The sequence below is a fragment of the Anoplopoma fimbria genome, chromosome 12 (genome assembly GCF_027596085.1).
Source record: "Anoplopoma fimbria isolate UVic2021 breed Golden Eagle Sablefish chromosome 12, Afim_UVic_2022, whole genome shotgun sequence".
Taxonomy (NCBI): domain Eukaryota; kingdom Metazoa; phylum Chordata; class Actinopteri; order Perciformes; family Anoplopomatidae; genus Anoplopoma; species Anoplopoma fimbria.
The window spans coordinates 8,087,060-8,111,511 of record NC_072460.1 but is presented as its reverse complement, the minus strand read 5'-3'; the positions used below and the strand labels follow the sequence as shown (position 1 = coordinate 8,111,511).

Below are 24,452 nucleotides of genomic sequence, written 5' to 3'. Positions count from 1 at the left end.
TCACCGTGGAGAAGGAAGCGTGCATCTACTCATGGACATTAGGCTCATAGCTAACCCATGTGTTTTAAGCAGGCCTAAGCACACCGTTTGTGTGAATTGGGCGTAACTCCTATTCTTAGAAGATTCCACTTCTCTCCAGATGAGGGGTTTGAAAGGAGAAAGAAGCCCTGACTGTATATTTGTGGAAATAATGAAACAAATTAGTACACATCCACAAAGAAAGTGTGATTTGTCTTTATATGTGCCTCTGGGAGACGGTGTGGAACAGTTAAAGATAAGAAGAGGGAAAGATAAAATCAGCAAGAAAGCTTTTCATCAAGATGTGTGCTCGTATGTATATGTGTGTGTGTGTGTGTGTGTGTGTGTGTGCTGCATGGACAGGCAAGTCTACGGTCCATCTCCCTGCAGTGTAGAAGATATCTATTAATAAGTTCATCTGATTCATCTATAAATACATTTCTTCTCTTTCTCCTCACACTGTCTCGCTGCATAACAAGCTTTGACAGTAGCCAGTTTAGTAAAGACATGCATGCGCAGGGGGTGAGTGGGTGAGTGGGCCTGGTGTGTGTGTGTGTGTGTGTGTGTGTGTGTGTGTGTGTGTGTGTGCTCGCTGCATGAAATGAACGTATATGGTTCTTTGTCATCAGCATTAGTGCGTGCTAGCTTCCAGCACAGCAGACAGCTCCTCGGGCCTCTGCTTAGTTTTGTCGCACGGAGGAAGAGAGGAGGAGGAGCAAGGGTCTGCTGCTTCTAAACACATCCATGGGTTTATTCCCCCAAACCCGGGATCCGTGGACCTCCCACAGGGGGGACCCAATCCTCCAGTGCTCTTTGTGTGGGCTCAACGGTGTCCCCAGGTATCGTTAATGTGCACTTTTTGCACTTTTGTTCACTTGTCAACCAAACATTGTGTCCAACAAGTTAAAATTTTAGTCTGTGCCACTCTTTGCCTCTTCAGTTGCTATCAACGCACATACAAAGCATCAATTTCTCTTTATTTCTCCTGTGCCTTAGAGTGGACTCCTCCCAGAACCAGACATAACCAATGTTTGGAACAGGAAATGGAAAAAGTTTCATTAACTGGATACATGTTAAAACGCAAATGTGGTCATCAATAAAGGATATAGCCGCAAACAATACAAAAGTTAGATGTTTGAATTTCTACTGACTGAGAAGTTAACATAAAGGCATAAAGTGGTGGTAAGTTAAGTAAATACATTAGCTCATGTACTGTACTTCTGTGCGTCTTTGCACATCTACTTCACCACATTTCAGAGTGAAATAGTTTTACTTTTTTATCAATTCAGTTCCTTTTTTACAAAAAAAAATTATGATCAGCTATGACAAAGATTATGGCTCCCAACCTTTTTGGTTTAAAAAAGCTGTGGTTATCTTCAGATGTCTACGAGCTGTTACAAGTTCCATTGAAAAGATAATTCACCTCTTGATGTCTTAGATTGTTTCATTTGAAGACTGGTTGAGGTCCAAGTTAAGAAAAATCCAACATCTCACAAAAACATTTTTTTTTTAAAGAAAAGTAGAAAAAAAGGTTACAAATTTGAGCAACAGTTTTTCCCACAATTAGTCATGTCTAGACCCCTCACATGTATCCTGTGACCCTTTGGAGGGGGCTTTACCCCCTGGTTGCCTAAATATATATAAAGAACTCAAAGCTAGCTCCACCTCCTGAACCGTCATACTTCTACCTTAGATCCGCTGCATCCCTCTCCACCATTTCAAGCACCTGACCTGGGGGGACAGGACCTTCTCCACTGCCATGTTGAAAGCCGTGTTGAGGCAAAAGATATGCTCTGGATTCCATGTTTAGCACCGTTCACTAAATTATCCATGTTTTTCTACCCTGTGTATACAGATGACAAGTTTTAATTAGAGGTACAGTGTTTTATTACCCATGTGTAGCCTAAAGTATGGTTACACTATAAATCATTTTAAGTTCCTCTGCTGTCTTAGAAAGCCAGTTAACTGAACTTAGCTTGAATGATTACTTCAATGTCATCTCATGTGTTTTGGCAATGTAAAAATTAACTGAACTTCAGAAATCAATCTGAGGAATCAAAATCAGTAAACTTCTTGTTGGAGCTACTTTGTACCTGCATTGGTACTAAATACCCTGTGAAGCTTGTTACAGGTTAAAGTTTTAGGGACTGACAATCCTAATTTGCAATGTTTCATTATTATGAAAAGAAACAACGATGACTTATCTTGACATGCAGTCAAGACTCATGCTTTCTTCAAACTGCTTTTCAAACTTTCTGACAATGCATGCTGGAAAGTCTCCTGGGCCGCTGCAAAGGTTTCTTTAGAATCACAAATTATAAATCGATTGAACACAGTACATTCATTCAACTCATCATTTAAAGTCATAAACCTTCATGGCAGGTGAACTCATGTTAATCGGAAAAGATGAGTAGATTTCACTTAACTTCAGAATCAAAATGCAGTTGTTTCAGGTTTCCCATGCATCTTTTCTCTCATTAGGCTGTCCCAGTTTTTTTTTTTTTAATCTTCCAAAGAATCATCACTAAGTGAGCTTACAGCCCAGCATGCTTGTTTTGGGATCATCTGCTCGACCCTGTTAGCAGTAGAACTATTCAACTAAAAAGATGGCTCTTATCACATTCTGATAAAACTCCAAAGGTAGAGGGGTAGCTACACTGCGGCGTGTCTGCTGTCGTCATCACGCAGCCGAGGGTTGACGTACACAGCATCACTCGGTTCCCTATCTCGGATGCTGCGACCGAGCTCCTGTGCGCGCGGGCTCTCGCAGTGGCTCAACCCCTCCTCCTCCTCCTCCTCCTCCTCCTCCTCCTCCGAAGATGTCGCATGAGCTTCTCCTCTCACCGCGGCGTCTCTTTTCTTTTTTTCTGTTCTTTCTCTCCCGGTGCCCTTAACAGTTAACCTGAATCTGTCAAATTAGCAGCTCTCACCACCGGGAGCATCTAGCCCGAGTCTAGGCGCGCGGACTGCCCCCCCCCTCCTTCAACGGAGGTGTTTAAACCCTCAACCCGGCGCAGCATCTCTCTCTCTCTCTCTCTCTCTCTCTCTCTCTCTCTCTCTCTCTCTCTCTCTCTCTCCCTCTCTCCTCAATCGCCGCAGAACTCCGCCGACCGACCGTCAGGTGACCGCGCGGAGCGGAATACTCATCAGCACCGTCGTCGTCTCGTCGTCTTTCATCCCTCCACTCCTTCGGACGCCAGGCAACCGGGAGCTGCCGCAGCCATTGGTCCGTCGTCCGTCCCCCCCCACCCCCGTCCCACCACCACCACCACCACCACCCCACGCCGCCCCCCCCACCCCTCACTGTATAGCTACTCTCATCCGGCTCGGGACGTTCTCCGCTCCACGCGCACGCAGATTAACGGGGATTCTGCCTCCCCGCTCGCACGCTGATGCTGATGTCCTTGAGCTCGGCCTGCACGGTGAGTCGGTGAGTCCGTGCGTGACCGCGCGCGTGGCTGTTATTTAGCCACGGGGGTGCCCAGGCGCTTTTTTTTTTTTTTTTTTTTTTATTATTAGTGAAGATGCGCTGTGATTGATTATTAGCATGTGGCACGGAGGCATTTAAGTGTGGAAGCAGGCCTAACGTGGCATGTCTCACCACAGGCCTAACAGCCATGATAAGAGCACATACAGTAGGGCACACCATCAATCCCAGCGCTGAGGCATTATAAGGAGTATGTGTGGATGCGTGTGTAGGGCTGATGGTATCCATCCATCCTCTCATCCATCCGTCCGTGTCCCGTGTCAGTTGATGGAGGGCTGCTGCTCTCCTCCTGGTGTTTCCGGGCGCTAGTATGCGCCGGGCTATCAGCTATTGGGTATCAATTGCGTTGTTTGTCTCGGTTACGGCGCGTCGCACCTGCAGCGCCGAGCTGCGGGGGTGTCGGTTCGATCCGGTAATGATCTGTGGCCGGGGGGACCTTGATGAGTCGCCCTGATCAGGGTTGCTTTGAGTCGGGGCCGGGCCGGTAACCTTGCGGAGGGACATAAGGGTAGGCATGTGGCGCACCATAGGCTCCACTCTCTTTTTTTTTTTAGTACGCCTACAGTGCAGCTTCTCGGCTCTCATCAGGACCTCCTCCTGTTGCCATGTATGTGATGAGGATGAGCAGAGGGATGAAGCTTGGGCAAGTCTGAAGGTGACCAGGAAAGGTCGTTTTGTGTGGGAAGCACTGTTTCATGGGTCCGTCCCTGCTCTGAAGTGCACAGTATGCTGGCAAATGCAAGTGTGTGTGTGTGTGTGTGTGTGTGTGTGTGTGTGTGTGTGTGTGTGTGTGTGTTTGTATTGCCTTAGGTGGAGGTGGACTGTGGCTCATGTGGGACAGATATGGGACACTGTGCATGTGAGATAGACACACCTCAGATTGGACACCGGCCAGTCTCAACTGGGACTTCTTTCTCTCTTTCTGTTCCAAGTCCAATCACATGCCCCTCCCTTTGCCAAGCTGCCACCATCATCATCATCATCATCGTCCTCGTCATCGTCGGCATCATCCACTCGCTTTAATGTGCTCCACAGTTAATGCAGATATCTGTGCCCTGTTTGCTCCACACTTCTAAGTGTGCTATTCCCGCTACCGCTAGGCATTACAGAAGTGTGTGACTGGCGGCGAGCCAGCGGCGGCAGGCAGCAGCCCAGATGCAAGTGCCAGAGGTGACCCTTTAGATGCCTGTCGAAAAGTAGGAACTGCAGGTGCACAGGTGGACCCCGGACGGAATATCGACACACACCAATTGTGTGCACAAAGAGTACAGACAAGAATGCACGGATGCACACTTACTTGTTAAGTCACATGTTCTCCACTGTGTTCGTAGCCTTGGTCGCCGCATTACGATCACACACAATCACAAAGCATGCGAGGCCCCGCTGGCCTAGATCAAATCCTGTGAGGACCTTCTCTCCCCTGTGCCCCCCCACTCTGTACCCTCCTCAACTTTCTTGCCTCTGCAATAAAGAGGATATACCTAAGGGAAAAGAGAGGCCACTGTCTCTTAAAACAAACACAAAAAAAAAACAATCAAATTGCCACCACCCCCTGAGGGATGGTGTACGGAGAAGCTTGGCTAGTATTCAGGATAAAGGGGCAGGCCGCTGAGGAGTATAGTGACCTTTTGTCTGACTCTTTTCATGTTCAAATACATTTTCAGCCGGTACAGCAGCCCCCCCGCCCCCACACCCTCTCTTACTTCATTTTGAAAGCAGTGTATGACACATTTGTGTGTGTGTGTGTGTGTGTGTGTGTGTGTGTGTGTCATGGCACTGATCATGTAAGTGATGTCTCAGGGCTGTTGGTGTCTTTTTGTGTATTGCACATTTGTAATGCTTGTATCCTTTGGCTAAACTGTATTTGTGTGTGTGTGTGTGTGTGTGTGTGTGTGTGTGTGTGTGTGTGTGTGTGTGTGTGTGTGTGTGTGTGTGTGTAAAAACACCAGCCATGAGTTAGGAAGGCATAACCAATTGTGTAACACAGTTGTTGTTTTTTACAATTTATGTAATGCAGGCTCACATGTGCGGACACACACACATGTGCACTGTGCACATCAAAGCTCTGAGACAAACAGAGAGACACGGTCAGAATTAGTTGCAATAGTTGGGAGGCTGAACAGAAGTGCCTTTTTTTTCTTTTCTTGTGTGAGCGTTATAAAATCAGACAGAATCAGTGAGTAAGAGACCCGGCTGGGAAGAAAATGCACGACTGACTGAGTAAATAAATGATTGCAGTAGCAGGAAGCAGATAGACAGGGATAGCAACAAAATGAGGGAGTCAGGAGGGAGAAAGCGGATGGTAAAATAATAACAAGCAATGAAACAAACCAAGGAAGGCATGCAAAAAAAAAAGGTGGTAAACATGTATAGATATAGTAGACAGGTAGATACAGATAGATTAAGATAGATGGGAGAGCAGGCAAATAAGAAAATATGGAGTGAAAGGAAGCTTGAAAGGCAGAGCAGGGTGACTCAGTCATAAACTAACACTCTCAGTCAGGATAGAGGCATGGCAGGGCAGAGAGGGAAAAAGGGAGGGAGAAGATGCAAGAGGCAGAGGGAGAGTGAGGAGAGGGGAGGAGAAAAGGGAATTCATGATGAGATTCCCTTCTTTTTTTAATGCTCATCCATTTGTAAAATACATTTAGTATATCTTGTGTCATGTGTGATGCTGAGGATGTTTGGTTACACGCAGAGCTAATAGCTCACATGGAGGGAAGCCTCTTCTCACCTTGGTGTGACCGAAAGTTACTGTTCTACCGGAACGCCATTGGTGTCAGAATTATTTTGAATAAAATCAGAGTCATGGGTTGAAATGTTAATTCAGTGATTGGGTAATAGTTTTTCAGGGGATTCAACAAGAGCAGTTCACTTCAGGACATCTCCCTCTTTGGGGCATCACAAGTCTTTTATTAGACAGGACAACTGAACCTGAATCAATCGCACCTACGAGGCCCGTGGAAGTGGTCCGGGCACGGCATGGTTTGTGACTAAGTGAATGGATTGGACATACCTGGTTTGAAGTAACATAACCTTGGTTTAACCGACAGCAGGATGATGGTAATCATCTTTATTTTTCCTAAAAAAAACAGACCCAACAATGAACTGTGCCATAGAGCTCCATTGTTGTCCAGTATTAAAAACACATTGCTATAAATTATCACTAGAGCACCAAATGCTCCTGTTTGATTAATGGCTGATAAAACTCTCAGTGCCCAGTTGATTGAGAAAAAAGTTGAACCGTTTCAGTAATGAAGCCATATGTTTATGGTGTGTTTTTATAGATTGAAATCTTGAGTAGGAACCAATGGACTTGGAGCTGAGAGCCACAGATAGACAGGTGGCATGTTGTTGGTTTTGGTCTTTTCTTGGGGTTTCTTGACAAGAAACAATATAGAATCAATCCATCCTGTATGGAAGGTGGTGATGTTATGATACCCAGTACAGATAATGTAAGTTAAGAACTTTTAATTCCTTATTTTGGTTTTACGGCGAGCAACTAAACTGTTTTGGTGTTTTGGTTCTTAACAGAGTTGTTTGCAGATGCAGCAGGCAGGTGTTTTCAGCTAAAAATAAAAAAATGAACCTAATGTACTCTACCTACCCAGCATTACAGTCAGACAAAGCTAGAGACTAGCTGGTGAACATAATTGAGCATTAAGCATCGAAAAAGCGAGATATCTTTTTAGGGCTGGACTAAATATTCCACTATTTGGATATTTGTTTGTTGTTAGGTATTTGGTTTTCAACCGAAGCTTCAAATATTTGCTAGAATAGTAATCGAGACAGCACTAATATTCAGTTGGGAGTAGGTGGAGTGAATATTGGACATTCATTTGACTAAACTCACCCTCAGTCAGCAGGATGTGTAAATATGCCACTGTTTGCTAGCCATATCCACTTTATAAAGTGATAATATGTCAGTGTTTTCAGTGTGCTGTGCCCAAAGTGGCCAAACAAATCAATGGATATAGGTTTAACAATGCATGAAGTGGGACAAAGGTGTTGGATAGATGTGTGGACAAAACAGAGGAAAGGTTTGGGTTTGCTTACAGGGCTGTGATTGTCTATACAGCCAGCGATCTCTGTATGTGTGTGTGCGTGCGTGTGTCCTTCGCATATCTCCAGAACCGTCCTTCCGACCTACTACACAGTTGGCTGGTGTATTGCTGGGGACACAAGGATGTGCAGTGTCAAAGTCGGTGCATTTCTGACACGTGACACATTCAATATTAATACATTTTAAATGAACAAGCGACAGCGTTCTGTGCAGGAGAGGGGGGGCGAGCTTTAGGGCTCTATGGAGCACGTGGTCTTCAGCGGACCGTAACAGGCCGCAGCTCATTGACTGCAGTTCACTTTCGCTCGTGGATGCTGTATATACTAACGTTTCAGATAAACTCTTCTTCGCTTACCTGTAGTCGACGAGGGATAAGTGTTTCTCGAGAACGCTGCAAGAAGCACTTCCAGCCCGCTTCAAATGGGCACGCTTCGAACGAGCATGAAATTATGATCGGACCTTAATATATTATCAAATGTATCATGTTTGTACCCCATGAATGTATACGACTAGTGTACTTTTTTAGATTAAGACTGATGTAGTGATGTTAGCAACTGAATCAACCTTACAAGTTTCACAACTGAATCCAGTCCCAGCTTAATGATGGTGTTAATGTTTTATCTCTACATGCTTTCTCTTAGGTCCTGGTGGTGCAGCAGTAGCTACCTCTGAACTGGATCCACTTCCTTTCTCCCGTTTATCAGCCACCTTTGCCTTGCTCGCCCCTTTCTCCATCCGTCCATCACCCCTCTGTCCCCACCTGTGAGTCTGTCAGCCCGTCCATCCTTCTGTCCATGGACTGGCTGTGACCCTGGAGGGAGGGGGACAGAAACGAGGAAAAAAGCGGAGTCGCAGAGGAGTCGGAGGAAAAGAAAGCTGGATTCATTCAGACCTCACGCTTCCGAAGTGCCCCTGCTGGCTGTCCTTGATCCCCCTCACCCTCCTCCTCCTCCAGTTATGGAGAATTAAAGGAGCAGTGGGAGGCTAGGCCAAGATTGTGAGGAGAGAAAAAAATAACCAACCAACGCCCCTTCATTGCCCTTAAATGAAATTAACAAAAGGGTTCAGGTGAATGATTGTGATTCACATTTTTAAATAAGAAATCAAGACAGAACCAAGATTCTCACTGTTGAGCACATGAACAAAACTCCACCAACCCAACAAGAGGGGAATTGAGTTGAGGACAGAAGACAGGGCGAGAGTAGGAACAAAACAGAAAAAAAACTTTACTGACATGTCAACAACAGCCACTATGGGTGAAATGGCAAACAGCGCGGTGGAGTTTTATCCCAAAGGGGCGAGAGGCGCGGGCAGTGGAGGAAGGGCAGAAGGCAGCCATGCAGGGGGAGACTTTGGGGTAACGGTGACAGAGCTCACGGAGCTGATGGAGCTCCGGGGGACGGATGCCCTGCAGAAGATCCAGGAGAGCTACGGAGACACAGAGGGGCTCTGCCAGAGACTACAGTCCAGCACTACTGAAGGTGAGCAGGCATGGATGGAAGAATGGTTGTTCAACTGGTAAAGAAAGGAGATTGGTTGATGGATGAATAATGGAGGAGTAGATGACAAGATGGATGAATGGATGGGAGCACATTTATGAAAAGACAGATGTAAGGAATGGTTGGGTGGATGAGTGGATACATGAATGGGTGAATAGACTGCTGGCTTGCTGTATGAATAGATTTGTAGAGTGGATCCACGGTTGAGAGAAGGAGTGGAAGGATGGATTATATTGTACTCTTGGGTGGAGTCACACATTAACACTACCATGTGAGTGGTGTTGCTGCAAACTGCGTCCAAATCATCTGTCTGATTTCTACACCATCATCAATGATGTGCTGACAAAATGTTTTGATCACAAAAACTGAATGAATTCTATTTCACTCATGCATTATTACTACAAAAGTAGACTGGATTTAAGAAATGCAACAACTTCACTGCAGTGCAGCACATCTCAGAAAGAAGAATGCAGAATGAATGAAAGTACCTCCATCAAACCGTCAAAACACATTTTATTCTGAACGGTAATCCAGGCTGGGATGGACTCCAGGATGAATTGATTGGTGAGTGGATGATGGGATTATAATGGTTGAATGAATGGATTGAAAATTGATAGAGTAAATCCATAAATAGATGAATGGAGTTAAAGTGAGCAAGGAATGACAAGAATCTCTAATAGCACACCTGCAATTATTGGTGTTTGTAATTGTAGGTCCATGTACAGCACTGCAACTTCTGATTTTATATATATATATATATATACAATGAGAATAAAGTTGCAATATATATATACATATATAGCTGCAAATCCTCACTTTTGAGAACCAGCAACTGTTTGCCTTTTTTGATTTAAACAGGCCATTGTAGCGCTTGCTCCTCCCTCCAGAAAGCAAAGTCTGCCCTGATTGGTCAACGTTTCACATTTCAAAAAACTATTCCTCCGGAGCTTCAGCTCCTTCTCTCTTTTGTTGTTTGAGAGCCAAACTAGGAGTTTTACGTCACTTCTGTAACTTTATGACCCCATAAAGTTACAGAAGTGAAGGAGAGAATTCAATGGAGCCGTTTCAGGCAGCTCAGGAGCAGTGATTCTGAGGGGAGGGTAACTTCTGTAAGATTCTGCAATAAGAGGCACTGAATTTGATAATTTACTATTTATCAGCCCACAAATGAGACAAGAATTCCCTAGCTAGCGTACCCCCGCGGTCTCTCCCGCTAGGAGAATACTTGGCCGGTTGGTTGGTTGCTGCAGTTTCAAATTGCTACAGCTTCTAACTGAAGGTCCGTCTCCGGAGCTGCTGCCGCTCTCCCCCTGGTGGAGTGGTCTCCTGGTGACGGGGAGTGAGGCGGAGGGGCCGCGGGGTGCGCCAGCTACTTCTTGTCTAATTTGTCCTATCTTTATATTTAAGTGTGTGTGCGCTCAATTGTTGTGGTTGTTTCCATGGTGCTTAACTGACCAAATGTTTTTCATTAACATTGACCTTAATTTAGAAAAAAAATGTAGTACATTGCTTTTTATTTTTCAACCTTTAATTTTATTTTCACCATGTCCATTGCTGGGCTCCGTAATTAATGAATTATCAAAATAGTTGATTATTTTTTAGATGGTCAACTAATCAATTAATTGACTTATCTATTCTGCTCTAAATCGTTTAGTCTATTTCTATCTTTTCTTTTTTTAATGAAAAATAAAGAATAATAATTGGAGCTGAAATGAATGGTCCGTTAATCGATCTACTGAAATTGAATAATCAACAGTTTTAATATTTCGAGAATATAGAGTAATTTATCAAACAAAAATGGTCAACATTCTCACAGCTTTTAGTCCTTGTTAATTTGTTTGGGTTTTTGAATTGTTGATCGAACATGTCTTCATGAGGCTTGTTATTTTTACAATTTGTAGTAAAAGTAATCAACAGGTTAATCTATAATGAAAATAATAATAATCTCTCTAGCTGATATAATAATGACAATGATTTGAAATGAATACTGAGGGTAGAATTTTCTCCCTCTATAGTGTCTGTGTGTGCATGCATGCGCACGCTTGCATGTTCTAACAGGGGTGTGTCACCACACTACGCCCACTCCTTCAACTAGTTTGTAGCCTAGCAACACAACAGCTGGCTGGGAAAGTCGGCAAGAGAGAGAAAGATGACTGAGAACTGTGGGATGGTGAGGAACAGAGAGCAGTGAATGGAGGAAGAAGAGAGTGTGTGTGTGTGTGTGTGTGTGTGTGTGTGTGTGTGTGTGTGTGTGTGTGTGTGTGTGTGTGTGTGTGTGTGTGTGTGTGTGTGTGTGTGTGTGTGTGTGTGTGTGTGTGTGTTTGTGTGTCTGTGAGAGAGATGGAGAAAAAGTGAGAGGGATGGTGGGTGTTAAGTTACAGTAAGTATGTGTTGAGTGTTGCTAATTTGATACTGCGAGCTGGTCAGGAATCAGTGCAGCAGGTCCCAACAAACCAAGCAAATACGTACATACAGGGTCAGGTGTCTGCAGTTGTCCCTACAAAGCACAGTTGGCAAACAGCAGACACGGACACACACTAATGCTGCTCTCCATACACTTGAGCAGCTTCTTTTTCACTGCACTGACTTCCACGGATGACATATGGTGTCATTTGTGGTGACGATCCAGCCGAAGTACAAGCACGGATGTAGCAGGATATTTCCCACCTTGTAGAAATCTAATGTCATTACTCAAAACTGATCAATCATATCTGTCAGGAACAAAAATGGCATAAAATCATATAAGCAATTTATTATAACAAAAATTATAAACTAAGAAGCCACTTTGGATGTGCGGTGAGTTAGTCAGCGACATCAGTAGTGTTCATGTGGCGTATGGTGTTGTGAAGTAAAAGGGGTTGCAGGCGCTGACAGGGAGGAGAGCAGGCCACAAGTTGGGGCCATTATCTCATGAACGCACCGGGCCCAGATGCTCCAGATCTGGCTAATCATTCCCGGCAAAGTATGTATCGCTACGTGACCGTCGTCCTGCCCTGCCTCCTCGGCCCACCCATCCTCAACCAACCTGGGACCAGAGAAGAACACAAACAAAAGGTCAAACAGGCATATATAGGTTCTAGTTTCCATTTGTAGCCTGAGTCTGCTTGTCTCATCTCGCATAATTCGCTGTAATTCATAGATATCCCATGAAATTATTTTAGAAAGTTACCCACGTAATCTTGAAGAAGGAAGTATAAAGACAGACCAAGATGTTTATTGGAAGTTCATTTTAAAAAGACCGTATGCATGAAACGAGCTGAAATTGACACGTTACTGGCATATTTAGGAAAACACAGGAAAAATGAGAAGTAACTTTTCATATGATATCCTACAAACCATTGTATGTGGATACATTGATCTAAAGTAATATTTACAAATCACATTGAAGCAGTCTTTGGTTGAATGCAGGTAAACAGTCAGTTTGGAGAACAGAAGAGGCAGAAGTCATTGGCCGAAAAGCAGTCTGGGAACCCACCTGCTAGCGTCTGCCGATGATTTAGCTTTATATTGGTTTAAACAAGCTTGTAAACTGGCTACTGTGAAACAATCAGGTCGTTCACATTCTCAAGTTGCTAATCAGAGTGTGAACAACGAGCATCGCTAAGAAAAGTAAGTGTTGGCCTTGTTGCTGGCTGCACCAGAACCCCAGAAATATAACTCCTTGGCCCCAGAGGCTAATCTGTTTTCAGACTGATTCTCGGTGTCTGACATTGTGCGAAGCTGTGCGGTTACAGTAGCATGAACTGAAGGCTATGCATCGTCACGGGAACCTCCCTGAATTCAGTTGTTGATGCAGAAAATCTGAGCAAGAATTCTGTATGCTGCAACTAAAAAAATAAAATTGTTAGCTTCATTTAATATTAACTGTTAACATTTTACACAGCATATCATCCATACATGAAAAGAATGAAGGCACAGCAACTTCATTCTAGATGATGTTTTGTTTTGCTTGGTCTTGGTTTGTTGAAGTCTGTTTTACACTGCTGGTATTGAAGATAATAGAACACCAATTAGAAAATGGATTAGGCTATTGTTTTTTATCAGAGATAAAATGCTATTGTATCAAATTAAATTAATATTACTGTGATTTTTTCCACGTATCATTCATTATGGGACAGTGTCAGAGTCCATTTTTGTTAAGGCAGGAAGGTCAAATGGTGCACCGAAGAACAGGCACACTGGAGCTCAGACAGAGTTGGTCGCTGAGAGAAAATCAGTCCATATAATGACATCATATTCAATAAATGTTGGTGCAATTTTACTTAGAATAATAAATGTATAATTTACACGTATCAGCCTTTTTGAACATGTATTTCTTCTTTGCTCTGTAACATCATATTCTATAACACATTAGTAAACAGCAAGTTGTGCTACGTTATTCTAAGAGAATGACTGGTAGATGATTCGCTGTTATCAGCCATATTATGTCCTGCTTTTGCAAGACGTGAACACTGTATCAATAAATTACAGCACCCTCGTTCTCACCCTCCTCTCACTTGCTGTCCCATGCTTTTTCTTGTCTTGATGCTCTCCAGGAGACAAGCAATAATCCAACTATGCACATTCAACACACAGAAGTTCATATAAGACAATAGTAGAGAAATAGCCATGTTGCAACATTACAACTCAAATAGATATGACACACACTGGGGTCAATTTACCACAAGGCTGTACGATATGATGCATCATCTGTTATACGATACACAGAGCAGAGTGGGGGTTAAACCAATACAGAATGGGATCTTTCACACACACACACACACACAGATATGGATATCCCAGCACTGCAGTATGTGACCATTACATCCACATTAAAGAGACAGAAAAAAGGAGGCGGAGAAACGATGAGAAGGAAAAAGAGGGAATGAGAGAAAGAGTGTGTGTGTGTGTGTGTGTGTGTGTGTGTGTGTGTGTGTGTGTGTGTGTGTGTGTGTGTGTGTGTGTGTAGGGGGGGAAGCTAGAACAGCTTGCCGCATTGTCAAGGACACATGAAGGAGAGATTGAGAGAGGGAGAAAAAGAGAGGAGAGCCAACGAGAGTGGAAGAGGGTAAGGAGGAAGTGATGAAAGACGGGATGGATGAGAAATGGAGGGAGGGAAGGAGGGACTAATGGAAGGAGGATACAGCTCACTACGATTACTCAGCATAAGGCCTGTTGTCTCTCTCTCTTTCTGTCTCTCTCAGCCTCTTCTCCTGTTGAGCATCATATTGCTACACATCTCTTCGGCAATGCTGGGAGTTACACATGACTCCCTGCAGCAACAACATCTCCAAACGCACACAGGCTAACGGCCGCAAAGATAGTCACCAATCTTGGCCAACCACAGAGTACAAAGTGCCCCCTCTCCCCAACATCCAATCAAAAAAAATGAAAAAAAAGAATGCTCTGCTCCAAACCTAGCAGGCCGGAGGAATGACATCACCTGTTGCTGGGCAGAAACCTGTTAGAGACAGGAAGCCCTGGACATAATATCATGGTCACCATGGAAACTGAATTACTAAGGGCTGAGGTTGAAGGGGAGAGGATGGTGAGGATGGAGATGAGAAAGACAGAGTTTGGAGGGAGGAAAGCGAAGTTGAAGTTTGCAGCCAGAAGTCACAGATCTGAATTTGTTTTTAACTTTTTTACTGGACAGAGAAAGATTGTCTCGTAGGCTTTGGCTTTTTTGGAGTGATTCTTTTTTCTGCTTTACATGTGTGTCTTAGCATGTCCTAGTGATAAGCTACTACCTGCTAAACAGTGCTGTATGGACTTTTATCTACACTTTTATGGATGATGGTGAACCTGAACCATTCAAAGGTCACTGATTCACAGATTTATTTCTGAAATAAAATAAACCAAACTTTTTTTTAAATTAAAATAGCATCAAAGTCTCAAATAGTTTGTTTGTATCCCTCCTGGAATGTGCATTTTGCCTTAAGTGATTTTTTGTTCCTACAGAAAGAAATTTGTAAACATCTCAGCCTTTCTTATTTTCTCCTCTTTTTTCTCCCTGCATCTCTCTCTCTGTACCATCCTCCTTCATTTCTCAGGTCTCAGCGGGGATCCGGCAGACATGGAGCGTCGATACCAAACGTTCGGCCAAAACTTCATCCCCCCAAAGAAGCCCAAGACCTTCATGGAACTCGTGTGGGAGGCCTTACAGGACGTCACACTCATCATCTTGGAGGCCGCTGCCATCATCTCCCTTGGCCTCTCTTTCTACCAGCCTCCCGGACAGGACAGCGAATGTGAGGGCAGGGGCAGAGGGGGCTGGGGAGGATGGTTTGGGAGGGCTTGAGACGAAGTGGGGGAGTAAGAGCAATAGAAGGGGAGAGACATAGACAGGTAACAAAGATGATTAGTCATCGTCAGCATACAGTATCACCCTTTAGTATCCTGGATAAAGACGGGAGCTTGAATGAGACAGGGAGGAGGCTATGGTTGTAGGAAGAGAAGAAAGTTTGGGCTCTTCATAGATAAAGTAAAGGGACAAGGTAAAACAGAGTTTTTAAACAAGCTTTTGTGTCGGTAACGTATATTGGAGAGGAGAGACATTGATTAACCCAACAAAAAGAGAGCAAAATCCATCTGCTGGTGAATACTATAAGATCCTATTGAAAAAAGCTAGTAAGTGGACCTGGAGTTGAAGGTCGAGTCAGTAATTCTGGAGAAATATTGTTGATGTGAACTCATCAAACCAATACCCCCCTCCAGATTTACCATCCCTCTCACTCCCACTGCCTTTCTCTTTATACATCCATGTTTTCAGCGCACACTCACAACGGACATCTAGCTGACTGTGAGGAGATATTGACTGAATTTGACAAAATGTATGTTGGATTAGGATCACAGACTACACCTTTAAGATTATCAATGATGTCAGTTACACAGCAACATATATCTAAAATTTGCTAATTTTAGCCACTTGCTACTGGTTATACCAGACCAAGTAACACTGTAGCAGCAAACCCTGAATGTATTGAATTGAGAAATAAACTATACAAATATGAAGATAATATACATCTATAGAACTCAGTGGCACAAGTAAAAAAGAGTTCTAAAGTCAGCAAACTGATGTAGTCATGTCAGTTACTTGTTGGCAAACGTTAGCCACCATAAATTACTGTCATACCAGGCTAAGAATAGCAGCAAAACCCCCATTTTTTTAACACTTCATGGGTAGGCAAAGTGTTTAGGGTGCAGCGGGAAAGGTTTCATGCCATTGTTCTGAAGGCCCATTGCTCCCAGCAACAAACAGGGACTCATGAAGAATGACCACATCGGCCCTTCCTGGTTGCAATATTTTCTTTCTACAAAGGCTTGACTCGCCCTACTCTTGCTCTGATCTGCTTACCCTGGTATTCTCACTCTAACCAATATTGCTCTTTGTATGCCTAGACCTAACAATACAACCAATGAAGACAACAAGTACAAGCCAATCAGAGGCGGAGTGGGGCGGGTCATGCCTTTGCCATAGTGGGGGAACATTTTTGGAAGGTCCAACAACACCATTCTGCATAATGATTAGCCACGTGCCTCTGTTTGTTGCAGTGTGTACTTCCGGAGCAGTAGGCTTTGTTTTCAGGATAAAGGGCTGTTGGACAATTGGGACATTGCGGTTTCGAAATGATGGGCCGTTGGAACAATGGGCAGTCCCCATGGGACGGAATGTTGAGGGTGTTTGAACACCTCAGTGCAGAGAGCCTGTAGAGAAAAAAGAACCAAGTTTTACCAAAGCTTAGGAGTCAGCTGGCGTCACCGAGCATTCTTATGCTGATCGGACACCTATATGCTGCTGCTATATCTGCCTCAGATGTATTCAAATAACTGTCAACTGAAATTTCGAAATCAAAATGCTTTCTTGGAATATCTTTAAGTGTGATTATTATCTCAGAAAGCAGATTTTTTTCTGTAGATGGTGTTAAGAAATCAACACACAAATACTTTGTTCATCTTGTTTTTGTTTGGGTGAATATCTTCAATGCAATGATCTGCTAAGGAATAGAAAGCAAAGGTTTACCAGAGTAAGATAGAGAGGAAGTGGGCTCAGTGAACAGAACGACACTGCGGCTCTGCCTGAAACCTCACAGTGCGCCCTAGATCAAAGCAGCACATGCACACTATCCTCCTAAACGTTCATTTCGTTAGGTAGTCATAATCATTTGGAGTCATGCACTGTTTGCCATGAACCTTTTTTTAAACTTGTGAATGGTAGTAAATTAATGATGAGATACACTAACTGTAGTCAAATGCAGCCACTTGTTAACAGCCAGTGCAGTCTTAAAGCTCAACCATATTGTTTGGTTTAGCTCATACCTAAAAGTCTTCCTGGGGTTTGATATCAGTCAGTTTTTTTACCATTTATTTACATTTGGATCACAGATTTCTTTCCTTCTTACATTTGATAACCAAACTATCCATACCTCTAACCTGCTGGTTCTTCAGGTGGGTTAAATACAATGTGATTCAGTTGTGATATCATGTCTCTGGCTGAGCGCCAATCTAACCAATCTCTTCCTCTGTTCCCCTCTGCCCAGCTTGTGGAGATCTGTCGGGGTCCGCAGAGGATGAAGGTGAGGGTGACACCGGCTGGATTGAAGGCGCGGCCATCCTGCTGTCTGTTGTGTGTGTCGTCCTGGTGACGGCGTTTAACGACTGGTCCAAAGAGAAGCAGTTCCGGGGCCTACAGAGTCGGATTGAACAAGAACAGAAGTTCACTGTGGTTCGTAAAGGAAATGTCATCCAGATCCCCGTGGCTGACATGGTGGTGGGTGACATGGCTCAGGTCAAATACGGTAAGGAAACCATCACAAACGCTTATTGTATATAAAAGAGCAGCTGCAAATATTTTCTTTTAATTAATCAATTTATTTCTAATTGAACAATTATTGTTCACCCTATATAATATCTAAAGAAATAAACAAATGAAGCAAAAAGGATGCATTACAATTTGAAACTTATTTGAGAGCTCATTTCACCTTTGACTAAAAGTAGTAAAAATGGGGTTCGCATATATGTGTAGGACAAAAATTATTAATCAGCTCTTTTTCTACAGGACATTTGTGTTTGTGTACGAGTCATAATGTGGCAATTAGTAATATTTAGAGGTCTTGGTAGTTGGAATTTTTGTCTTTGGTCAGATTCAGGTCCCCTGTGTTTCCAGGCTGTATGCACATCACCTCCTGGCTGTACGCAGCTTCATATTTAGACATGAGAGTGGTATTGCCCTTTTCATCTAACTCTCAGCATAAAAGCATTTTTCCATACAGTGTTGACTAATCCTGCTATACCTGTACTACGTATCTCTGTAAAATGTAGTTGTATGTATTACCAAATAGGTCCACAAGAGATGCTAATACATAAATGTGCCTTTTGACATGTCCCCAACCAAAAAGGACATAAACTACAAGGTGAATCAAACACTGAACTGTGCTGGTCTGTGTTTAGGGGACCTGCTGCCAGCTGATGGTATCTTGGTCCAAGGCAACGATCTGAAGATAGATGAGAGCTCTCTTACAGGAGAGTCTGACCATGTAAGCAAGTCTGTGGATAAGGACCCCATGCTGCTCTCAGGTATGTTTTCACAGTTTTATGTTTTTAGGTGGACAAAATAACAGAAACACTTTGCACTTTGTGTTAATGTGTATTAATGCATAAAAAAGCATGCAAGCTGGCACTAGGCTATAATGCAGGGAGATTCAATTTACAAATATTGAGATTTATATGAAATGCATACTGGTTAAGACAGGGTACGAATTTTTTTTATATGTGAATTGGACTTATCGAAATCTATGAATTTGTCATGTGATTGCCTTGGTTGTTGTTGCGCTCTTGTTGAAGGCCCATATGTGCTGAACAACAGGACCTTTCAATCAATTAATCAATCAATCATTGGGGTGGGGGGTAAAATTGTGATAAATTGCTAAGAAGTTAACTTTTCAGTTCAGAAGAAGATACCCATAGAATATGGGTAGAGAAGCCAAGTATTATGTGACAGATACAAAAAACAACTTTTTATTGGAAGATCTTTGAAGAAACTAAAGGTAGTGGGACTAAAGCTTACCAATACGTGCTCTAGGTGTTAACGGTACAACTGCTAGGAACTAGCCATCCTTTTACTTAAGCTTAAGAAGTTTGTCTTGGATGTTGTGGCCCACAATATTTCCACGGTGCTTGTGTGTTCATGGTTCAAACTATTTAAACTTAAACCGAGTTTAATTTTTTTTTTTCCCTAATCAAGGTTCATTTATTAACAATGGACCAAATAACTAATGTCTGCATATTTTGAAAAGTCCTTTACCAGTTGGTCTACGTTCCAACCCTCACACATGGTCCTGCCTTTGGTAGTTAACGCACAAGGGGTAGATATTATTTTTTTCCAAAGGGCGGCTGGGCTCAGCCTTTGAGATAGGCAAGTAGCTCTGACTATTGGAGGGATCTCGGAGTGGAGCCTCTGTTCCTTCACATGGAAAGGGGCCAGTTTAAAAGGTTTGGTCATTTGATCATGATGCATCCTAGGCACCTTCCTTTTGAAGGTTTTATGGTCATGTCCAACTGGAAAGTGACCCTGGGCTAGACCCAGAACACTCTCCCAGCAGGAAAACGTTGCTGGGAGAGGGAAGTTTGGATAACCTTGTGAAGCCTGCTGCTGCCACGTCCCAGCACCAAGTCAGCCCCAGATAAGAACAGAAAATGAATGGATGGATTCTAATGACACATAGACAGATAGTTATCACCTGACTCAGCAGTTCCCCTCAGCTGTTGTATGGGTGCACTCCAAAAGGCTTTATCTTTTTTCAAATAACCATTTTTTTCTGCCTAAATGATGATGTTTCTTGTTAAGCTGATCTCAAGTGGTGAGAGCAGCTTACAAAGAACCGTGCAATATCACAAGTTGTTGTTTCAGATCTGTTAGCACTTGGGGATGCCATTTTGCAAGCACCACTGATTTCTTAATTGAATCTAAACCAATAATCTATTTGGACCTCAAGGTACCCATGTGATGGAGGGCTCTGGCAGGATGCTGGTGACAGCTGTAGGTGTCAACTCGCAGACGGGCATCATCTTCACCCTACTGGGTGCTGGAGAATTAGAGGAAGAAGGAAAGGAGAAGAAAGGTATGTGAAAGAGACAAACCAGTAGAGATAAGAAAATGTGCAGAATTTCTTTGAGCTCTAATGAGTGAAAGCACCTTTTTAGTTGTGTTATCTACTCATATAGCAAGATGAACAGACTATTTAGTTAGACATCAGAAGCACAAATGGTTTTGTTCTTAAAATATGCAAACCAGTAGAGGAAGTAAACAGATGCTTACAAAACCCAAGAAAGAAGAATACCATGGGTGAATACCTTAAAACTGCTCTCAAGTCAGTTAACATGTACTCACACACGTAGATTACTGAACGGACCACCAAGCACAGGTCCAGGTGTCCCTGAATGCTTGGGCCTCAGAACCTCTGTTTAAAGTGACTGTAATAATTTCTTCTTTGAAATTCAATCAAACAACTACAAAAGAGACTCATAACAACCACAAAGACACGCAGAGCAACTACATAGAGACCTGACATCAATACAAAGAGACTCATAACAACAACAAAGACCGGAAAGAAACTACAAAGAATTATAAAATGACTACTAAGAGATCAAAACGACCACAAAGACACGCAAAGCAACTACAAAGAGACGTAAAAAGACTACAAAGAGAGTTATACCGACCGCAAAGACACACAAAGCGACTACAAAGAGGTGGTAAATGACTACAACGAGAATCAAAACGACCGCAATAACACACAAAACGACCACAAAGAGATGCAAAACTCCTGCAAAAAGAACACAAAGAAGGGGGCTTTTACATGTCTGTGCCCAGGGGCCCATTGTCTCATAATCTGCCCATGCACACAAATCCCAGCCTGTGTGTGTGTGTAGAATTAATTGGGTGCCTAACTGATTTCAGATAAGAGCTTCAACAGGAAACACACAAGTTTAACCTCATCGATAATTAAGCCCACATCCTCTTCATCCCTCTTGTTCCCATGCCCCCTCTCTCTGCTTACCCATTTTTCTCTATTTCTCTCACTTGTTTACCCCACCGCTGTGCCCTCTTTCACTTTCCCTTTGCTCTCCCCGGTTTTTCCTTTCCTCCCTCAATCTGAGAGAGAGAGGTTGCAGATTGAATCAATTATTGAAAGAGCAGGGGAGAGGGAGGGAACCAGTGAGATTCAGGGAAGAGTGTTGGTTGGTCAATGTATGAAGCATTAGGCTGTGCTCAAATTTGTTTTGGAAGGGCCCTGCAGTCAGTGCAGAGCTGCAGACAACAACAGAAGCCACACATACTTAAGGTTAATATCATTACCAGTGCACTCATCCATGACTCTACCACTGCAGCTCTCACATATGCATGGGAATGTGTGTAGTATTGTTGGCATCTTGAAAAGGAGAAAACATATAAAGCATCCTATGCAGAAACGGACAGCTACGACTTAGATGATGATGCTTACTTTTTGAAAAAAATATACTTGTATCACTTGTTTTTCAAAGTGTTAGTTGCACACTAGTATGTTTTGCACTCAGTGCAGCAGCCTCTGTGGGCTAGATCATTCAGACAGTCATTTACTGGAGCTCATACATTATTCATAAGACTTCTCCAAATGCCATAACTTGTTAGTTTTTTCCACATGCAATGTGGGTTTGCTTTGGGGCTATATACTGTTCTCTTTGAATTGTCTCTCATTTGATATAGAGGTTATATTCTGTTCATTTTTGTCATTCTATATAGTCATCTACAAGAATTCGTACAAACACATTCACTACTTGAGTTTTTTATTCTTCCCTCTTTGCTCTCTTTTGTTTTCCCTTTTTGCAAAAACCTCTCACGTGCCCCAAAACCTTCCTTCCTCACACATTCCCCAAACAGAGGACAGTACTCAGTTGCTCATCTCTACAGATGCCAGTTTCAGCACAGTCACCAATGGTATGTGAGCACAAAGTTGTCTGCCTGTCCCGCTCCTCCCCTCAGCCGATGAATGGACCCCAGCACACAGTGCAGTGAAAGTGACAGTGCCCCATGATGGACTTACACATATGAAATATGTCTCTCAGTCTCTTGACCCAGTGTATGAAGATGTGTGAACCTGTATTCTTCTTCCCTTTAGTATTGTTACTTTGTGGTTTTCTGTCTCTTTGGTGTGTCTTTGGCTGTCCTAAAATCAGAAATATGCACACATGTGCACACTTTTTATGTAGCCATGTGTCTAAATCAGCCTCTCTTTCTCTCAGGAAAACAACCTGATGGAGCTGTGGAGAACAATCAGAACAAAGGTAAAGGCTCATGACGTGTGCATGTGTGTGTTAAGCTTGGTTTGGATGTAGAATGATCTTACTTCATCTTCAGGTACAGTGCTGAAGAGAGTGTATATGTTTTTTTTTTGTGTGTGTGTGTGTGTGTTTCAGCCAAGAAGCAAGACGGGGGTGTTGCCATGGAGATGCAACCCCTGAAAAGTGCAGAAGGAGGGGAGGTAGAGGAAAGAGAGAAGAAGAAGACCAGTGTTCCGAAGAAAGAGAAGAGTGTGTTGCAGGGCAAGCTCACCAAACTAGCTGTTCAAATTGGCAAAGCAGGTGAAGAACCGTCTGTTTCACACCCTTTTAGCTGTTGTTTGGTAATTCTCTACTCTAAAAATAAAAACGTAGAGTCCATTATGTCCAACAGAGCTACTGGTGCAATGGGGTATAGCAATGCTCCCTCTGAATATAAGAAATTAATTGTGGGAGTTGTGTGAAACTTTGCACATAAGGTGCTTTCCTACAGCTCAATAACAGACATGTAAAAGATGCTATTCTCAAGTCTTATAAACTGTGATGGAATGTGAAACCGCAGGTAGAGGAGTGACCTGAATGATGAAGCACTGCCTGGTTCTTCATTCACCAGGCATGCATCACTTCAGTCCTAAAATCAAACGCAGATATTAGGGCTGTCCCCTCTTAGTTGGTTAGTCAACCAAGATTATTTTAATCAATTTCACTTTATATTAACTTTTTTCATTTTTTTGCTAATTTATGACCACATCTTTGGTTAACACAAGATTTAAAGTGGTGCTTCTTGTGTGATTCTTTGTAGAGAAAAACTTTATAGATATCTCGATTAAATCAAGAATCGATTAGTTGGCATAATTGTATCAGTGTTAGTTGACTCATAATGTCTTATCATCCCTCATAGATACTGAATAAAGTCTGAGTGACTAATTCCCTTCTTTGAATCTCCCCCACAGGTTTGGTGATGTCGGCCATCACCGTCATCATTCTGGTGCTGTACTTTGTCATCAACACATTTGTCGTTGAAGGTCTGTGTGTAATCGGCATCTAAAAAAGAAACACATACTATCCCAGAATGCACCTCTTTCACTTACTAGCACATTTCACATTCTAGATATTTACCACCCTGCTAAGTAGGACTCACTCTCAATATATAGTATGGTGTGTGTTGCAGGTCACACGTGGCTGGCAGAGTGCACTCCGATCTACGTCCAGTATTTTGTCAAGTTCTTCATCATTGGAGTCACTGTGCTGGTAGTGGCTGTCCCAGAAGGCTTACCTCTCGCTGTCACCATCTCTCTGGCTTATTCTGTCAAGGTAGACCCACCCGTCCAGTTTACTGAATGCTTAGCAAATGTAAAAGGAAGGAACTGTTGGCTCTTTAACCTCTGTAACTGTGCACATAGAGCCCTCTGGAGACAACCAGGTGTAGGAGTGCTTGGTCCCCACCCCTTCAAAATCCTTTTTCTACTCTTCTCACTTACAGTCTCAGTATGATTTCCTTACTAACATCTCTCTAGGCTGTGCCTTATGACTCTCCTGCGGTCAAAATTAAGAAGATGGAAGAGAGGAGACGATAAAAAATGTTAATACTGCTGTTGTTGAGTTGTCTTTAATTATCGCCGGGCACTAACAGCAATCAGCTTTATGACCAGCAGTGAGAGCTCTGTGGGCTTTTTTTTCTCGTTGCTTCAAGCTGCCCCTCTACATACAGGGCTACATTCTCTGTGATCGCTGAAGGTTCTTGGTGTTGTATGCAGCCTGAGAAGAAAAGCTGCAAACACTACTCAGAGCTTTAAAAAGCCTTCTTCTCCCATCCTTTGCATGATTTTAAGGGTTACAAAAACAGCTAAACTAAAAAAAAATGTAAGGCATAGTTCAGTCCATTTTATAGTACTTTTTTAAAAGATAATTTGAATGGCCATCTTTATTTGACAGAGGACAGTGTAGAAATGGGGGATGGAGAGAGAGGGGTATGCAATGCAACAAAGGTCCCAAGTTTGGAATAGAACCCAGGACCTTGTAGTTATATAGGAAGGTTGTGCAAAATGGCCAAAATTGTCTATCCCAAAATATAGGTAATTTCATATCTTGA

At 43.0% G+C, this 24,452-nt stretch overlaps 1 protein-coding gene across 1 annotated transcript in view; it reads left to right on the top strand.

Moving 5' to 3' along the window:
* Positions 1–8,802: 8,802 nt before the first annotated feature.
* Positions 8,803–24,452, top strand: part of atp2b3b (ATPase plasma membrane Ca2+ transporting 3b) — a 43,628-nt gene continuing 27,978 nt past the window's right edge. The window contains exons 1-9 of the mRNA XM_054608354.1: positions 8,803–9,049; positions 15,100–15,297; positions 17,587–17,844; positions 18,497–18,622; positions 20,041–20,166; positions 22,325–22,366; positions 22,499–22,663; positions 23,314–23,385; positions 23,532–23,674. Coding sequence (XP_054464329.1) covers positions 8,803–9,049; positions 15,100–15,297; positions 17,587–17,844; positions 18,497–18,622; positions 20,041–20,166; positions 22,325–22,366; positions 22,499–22,663; positions 23,314–23,385; positions 23,532–23,674 — 1,377 coding nt within the window. The remainder of the gene's footprint in view (positions 9,050–15,099; positions 15,298–17,586; positions 17,845–18,496; positions 18,623–20,040; positions 20,167–22,324; positions 22,367–22,498; positions 22,664–23,313; positions 23,386–23,531; positions 23,675–24,452) is intronic.